The sequence below is a fragment of the Sturnus vulgaris genome, chromosome 1 (assembly GCF_052056855.1).
Source record: "Sturnus vulgaris isolate bStuVul1 chromosome 1, bStuVul1.hap1, whole genome shotgun sequence".
Classification (NCBI taxonomy): domain Eukaryota; kingdom Metazoa; phylum Chordata; class Aves; order Passeriformes; family Sturnidae; genus Sturnus; species Sturnus vulgaris.
The window spans coordinates 148,845,547-148,851,546 of NC_142243.1; the positions used below are offsets into that span (position 1 = coordinate 148,845,547).

Genomic DNA, 6,000 nt, shown 5'->3' on the forward strand with positions numbered 1-6,000 from the left:
GCAGCCAGTTGATGGCTTGGAAAAGTAGTGAATACTCAGTTGTTTTAAAACAAGTCATGAAAAGGAAGAGTTATATTGACTAACTTCCAGCTTCCAAGAGAGAAAACTTGACAGATGAAAAAGATATATTAAAATTTTGACAGCTAACTGAAAGGAAGTAGCCCCAAACCCAAAAGAAACATAGGAAATGTGATCAGCCACACAAAATAAGAGCAGCAAAACTGACACACATCCTGCTTAGTACAAAGAGATACAGCTGTAGAAAATCTCTTCAGCATAGGCAGTCCAGCTGTGCATCAGCAAGCACAACCCAGAGCACCTCTTCAAGGAGAACACCCCCTCTGACAGCAAACTTCTGGGCATTATCCAAAGGCAACACTCTCGTGCCAGCTGGGAAACAAAATAAACCAGAACCTGCAGCAGCCCTGAAACAAAAGTAAAACTCATTGCCCTCATCATCCAACATGGGAACTTGTACATTCAAGTCTGACACTTGGACAGTTTCAGGCTTTACTTTTTTCTGTACTCCACACTTGCTGTTCTGGATTAAACACCAAATAATGACACTAATTCACATGGACTCACAGTACTGGGTTTAATTATGCCATAACAACACTTCAATGATATGTAAACACATCCAGGAAAAACTCTGAATGGCTCCTTACTGCTGCTTAAAATCCACAGCCAAAGGAAATTAACAGCAGGGATTACCTGCCACTAGCTGTCCCTCACTGAAGTCACCCAGGGCTCTGGAAGTGACACAGATGGGGGAAAAAAGCTCCCACCATATGATAGAAACACCAAGTTCAATAGCCATTATATTCACAGCCATTGATTTCCAAGATGTCTAACCCAGATTTTAGTCATCCATGGGAGCACATACCATTGAACCTGAAAATGGATTTGCCTTACTCTTAGTCTTTGAAACAGTTGCAGAATATTTCCCCTAGCTTTCCAGAAGTAGCAAGTAACTTACTTGGAACTTTTGGGACAAAGCTTTTGACAGAGGTGTAACTGCTGCTCCGGGACCTGAGCAACCTGATCCAGTGAGTAGCATCCCTGCCCATGGCAGAGGGGTTGGAACTAGATGTCTTTTAAGATCCCTTCCAACACAAGCCCTGTATGATTTTATGATGAGCTGCTGAAACTGGAGATCAACCCCCACCTAACTGTCCAGGGAAATTGTCCACAGAGACAGCTTCAGGGACATCACCATCCTTCTTAGATAAAAATTCAAATTCACACCTAAAGCTGAAGCCAAGGGCAGTCTCTAAGTATAGTGCAATCTTTTTAATGAAACAGTGATAGGAAAAATCAGGGCCTCCTGTACTTCTGTATTTCTAGCTGTGACTGAACATGAAAGTTAGCTCTAAAAGGTCATCTGAAAGTCTTACTTCATCTCCAAAACCAGTACCTCATCCTTGCTAATGCTAAGCAGTTGCATTTCCTGTATTTTGGAAAGTTTTCCTTTCAAGTGGTCAAACCAGAGCAGTTAGAGAAAGTCACTCATGTTGAATATTGCTGTGACTGAACTGATCCAGGCCATTGCTTCCCCAGGCTGTGCTCTCCCTGACAGCAAACAGGCTTTTGCTGCCTTAAGTGTCCTGCTGTGCACATGATGCAAACATTTCTGATCCACCACAATTAGAATTTGTATTATTTTTGAGAGTTTTGCAGTTTCTGCTCATGTTCATTCTGAAGAGCTTCAAGCCAGCTTCACCCCTTCTGTATCTTTTCTTTTACACTTTGTCTATTTTGAGACAATAAAAGCAGGAAATGTCTCATTAGATGTATGTTCTATGTGTTGTGCTCTAAGGAGGTTAAGTGAAAAAACGGTATTTTCTATGGGAAGCTAGAAGTTTGTCAAAATCTCTTAAGCTGCTCATGAGAAGATTTATGTTGCACTTCAGTCAAAGAAATTAATCACTTAGGCTTAAAAATCTGAATCAAAGAATTTTTCTCCCAGCACTTCACTGCTAATCTCACCTGAAATACAAGAGCAAAATACTTAATTGCCTTATAACTACCTCTAAGGACCAGGTTCCCTTGGCAAAATGTTCCAAAAGGTGCCCTGTAATCTCCCCATGTAGTTGTCATAATCCAAAAAGGAATATCCAAAGAGCAGAGTACCTCCCACTGGATGAAAGACAATAGGGGAATCCTGCTGGTTTTACTGAACATTCATACAGTCTACCCAGATAGTCTGTCACAGTTTTAGTGTTCCTTTTATTTTGTCAAGAATTTAAAAAAAAAAAAAAAAAGGCCATTATGAAAGGCACAAACTGAAAACCTTAAGAGTTTGTTTTCTGGTAGCCCAGGTGCTGGTTCCCAAAGGCAGGCAGTGCATGTGGCAGCCCTCCCTCAGCAGAGGGTGACACTTCTTTGGCTGTTGTCTAATTCTGTGGACACCTGATGCTTTGACATCTCTATCTTGCTGTCATCTTGGTAAAGAGGCCAATGAATGCAGGAAATAAGTACACAAATCCTTCTTTCCAAGGGAAACAAATGAAATCCCTAGTTCGTCTAGACCCTTTTTTCTCAGCCTGGTTCAAGGTCAGTCAACCTTGCAGTGCCCATTTTCAGGGGAAGAACACATCTTCCTACAAGAGCATGCTATGACAGGACAAGGGGGAAGGGCTTTAAACTGAAAGAAGGTTTATCCATTCTAGCTAGATATTGGGAAGAAATTCTTCACTGTGAGGGTGCTGAGGCACTGGCACAGGCTGCCCAGAGAAGCTGTGGATGCTTCATCACTGAAAGCGTTCAAGGCCAGACTGGATGGGGCTTTGAGCAACCTGGTCTACTGAGAGGTGTCCTTGTCCATGGCAGGGGAGTTGAACTAGATAATCCTCAAAAAAAAAACCCCAACACATTCTATGATTTCTCAGTTCAGTAATTGTAGGAATTGCTGTTCAAAGTTGAAATCAAACCCATTCAGTTATCTGCTGCACAAGGAACTCGGATTTAGAAGCTAAGGCCTCCAGGTCCCTGAACTATTATGCTGTGGCATCTGCTCAGTTTTTACTGAAAAATATTAGGTATTAAAACCAAACCCTAAGGAGTCTATCATTACCACATTAAAACCTGCTTTTGCTACATCTGTGTTTTCCATATCAAAACAAACACCAGTTCCTCCTGAACACATTCATGAGTTACTCTTCTTTGAGGGCCTGGGACTCATTAGTACCCTAGGAACTGTACAAGCCTTTAAGAATCACTATTTGTACTGCTTCTACTCCAAACTTTAGCATTTCATCCCAAGTCATTAAAGTCTTACTGTGTACAGAACATCATACAGCATTAGCTGCCTGCTGTTTACTCAAGTACTTGTGATAAAAACACAGTAATTCCATGTCAAACTACATTAGACTCTGGTTAAAAGACCACAAAATTAAAACAAACAACAGAAAAATCCACACAAGAAAACCCCTAACAAAAACACCAAAAAACAACCAAACAAAAAGAAAGTGCCCCCACAAAATGCCAAAACCAAACAAAACCAAAAAAATCAAAACACAAAAAACAACCACCAAACATGCTCCCAGAGTCAAGTTCAAAGTGCACTGCTTAATGCCACTGGCTGAAGTTTTGATGTAAATCACACCTGTAACAGCCAAGGCTAAAAACAGCAAGGCAGGCTTCTCAGATGTTTACCTGAAGCACTCGATAGCTCCTCTTTACAGGTTATTCCCATAGCTTGCCCTCAACAGTGAGTCTTGCAGCAGCTGTGTATCTTTGACACACTCGGATACACACAAAAAAAAAGTTGATAAAAAGCCAGAAGAAAGCAAAACAATCAAAACACCATGCAGAAAACCTAGACAGAAAGCTTCAGGTTGTCTTTGTCTTCCGTGTCACTACAATTGCATTTTCTAGGTTCAAAATACAGTTCCTATTTAAACCAGAGAAAGAAAATTATCAAAATAACATAAGTGATAAATACTTCTATCTGGGGATAGTGCTAAACAGGGCACTGTAATCCTTGTGAAGTAATGGGTTATGCAGTGAGCAATGCCCCCTTGCAAGTGTTTCATAGGAAAACTGAACCACGATGAAAAGCATTAACCAAAACCTTCTCCTTAGCAGAAGTGAAATCCCTCATTCCATCAAGCCCAGAGCCTCCACCGCAAACACTCCCAAGTGCTCGGAGCCGGGCAGTGCCTGGCGAGCTGTGCCTGTCGTGACACACGACGACAGCAACAGCACCGAACCGACCGAGCGGACAGCTCTGCGCTCCGGACCCAGCACGGGGCTGCGAGAGCAGCGAAACACAAGCAATCAACAGCGGTCAACTTCCGCAGAGAAAGTGCGTGCCTTGGCTTCACAGCTGCTCTGCAGCCCATCCCATCCCATCCGCTGCTATCCGGGAGCTGCCCTTGGAGCGGCATCCCGGGAAGCGCCGGGGTCCGCCGTGAGCTGCTCCTCCGAGCCGCTGAGAGCCACCCGCTGCCCCGGCACCTGGCAAAGCCCTGCTCGGAGCCACGGGGAAAAGGATTTATTTTGGAGAAAAAGGAGGAGGGCGGTGAAAGGATGCGCGCTCGAGGGGACTGCGAGGTCCGCGGGGGTGGATGAATAGATAGATGGATAGGTAGATGTAAAGATGCTCAGAGCTCCCTTACCTGCCGCGCTCCCGCTGTCCTTGCACCGCCGCCGCCGCCCCACGCTCGGCCCGTGGCAGTGGCCGCGGGTCCATTTATAGCCCGTGCCCCGCCCTCGGGCGGTGCCGCCGCTCGCCCCGGGCTCCGCCCGCTCGCCCCTGCGCTCGCCCCGCGGGCGCTCGCCCCGCGGGCGTTCGCGGTGGCTGCTGCTCCTTGCCCGGCCCAGAGGAACCCCGGTGTCAGCAACGACCCCGGTGTCAGCAGGGACCCCGACACCCACCCGCAAACCCGGTTCCTCTCCTCGCTGGCCGCGCAGCCCGGGCTCAGCGCTTCCATCGCATTCCCGGGCAGGCTGGAGAGCAGCCGCGCCCGCTTCCCCGGTTCCAGCAGCTCGGCGAGGAGAAGGGAATGGGTGCAAGGGCTTGCCCCAGGACCGAGCAGCAGCCTTGGGAAAGGCTGAGCCGAGGATGGCGACAGCGGGGTCCTGGCACAGGTGGTCAAAGTCCTGCGGACATACTTCTATACAGATACAAAATCTGTTTGCCAGAGTTGCAAAATCTTGTGCTCACACATTAAAATGACCACTAGGAAGGAACTGCAACTGCAGGAGCGAAATAATGCCTTTCACATTTCTGGTGAAGTTCAGAGGGTGCAGCGGGTGCTGCAAGTGCTGGGTGAGTTTCCCAGTGAGCAGCCCTTTGGCAAGAAGCCCAGCTAATCGTTTATTCGAAAAAAAGAGGCCCTCGCCTGCTGAGCAAAGAGTATCTGTGTGTGCACAGTTCTGTGTGTAGCCATCCGCCAAGAGGCGGGTTAAACTGTCACAGCCTGAGCTGCTTTTGCTGTAACTCTTCTGTAAAACGCTCTTCCCCCAAGTGTGTGATTTCACTTAACAAACTTCACTTATATGGCATGTTACTGTGACCCAAACACATGAAATCCACAACATGTTGTCATTCCCCCTTGTGAAGTGGCCTGAAGAGGAAATCAGAAATTCCTCAAACTCTGAAGCCGTTTAACTCTCAGCCTGTTTTCTCAGCTATATAATAAGGTTATTAAGTCGAGTCTACAAAAGCTTGCTTCTGTTCAAATGCATATGAGCTTCTCTCCTCCTAAGTCAACTTCTACACCTGAGTTAGAAACTGCTGCCTTTGGAAGTAGAACTCTGGAAGTCTGATTTCTTTTTCACCACAAAATTATGGGAGATCATGTTATGCAGCAATAACTCTGAAGTATTACCAACTGTAGAATAAAGGAAATGTCTTGTTTTCTTCCCTTTGATTGGTTAATGTCTGCAAGGATGAAGAGTATTTCTGAACAACGCAAGAGAGTATTTGTCATCCTAAGATAGCACTGTTTTGTATATGCTTGCTTTGTTTTTTGAATGATAAAAGGCATAATCTTT

The 6,000-nt window shown here is 45.6% G+C and overlaps 1 protein-coding gene across 1 annotated transcript in view; it reads right to left on the minus strand.

Moving 5' to 3' along the window:
• The window catches only part of NDRG1 (N-myc downstream regulated 1), a 39,470-nt gene extending 34,742 nt beyond the window's left edge, over positions 1 to 4,728 (minus strand). Inside the window, exon 1 of the mRNA XM_014882129.2 lies at positions 4,620 to 4,728. Within this exon, the coding sequence (XP_014737615.2) occupies positions 4,620 to 4,693 (74 nt within the window). The 5' untranslated portion in view covers positions 4,694 to 4,728. The remainder of the gene's footprint in view (positions 1 to 4,619) is intronic.
• Between the last annotated feature and the right edge of the window lie 1,272 nt (positions 4,729 to 6,000).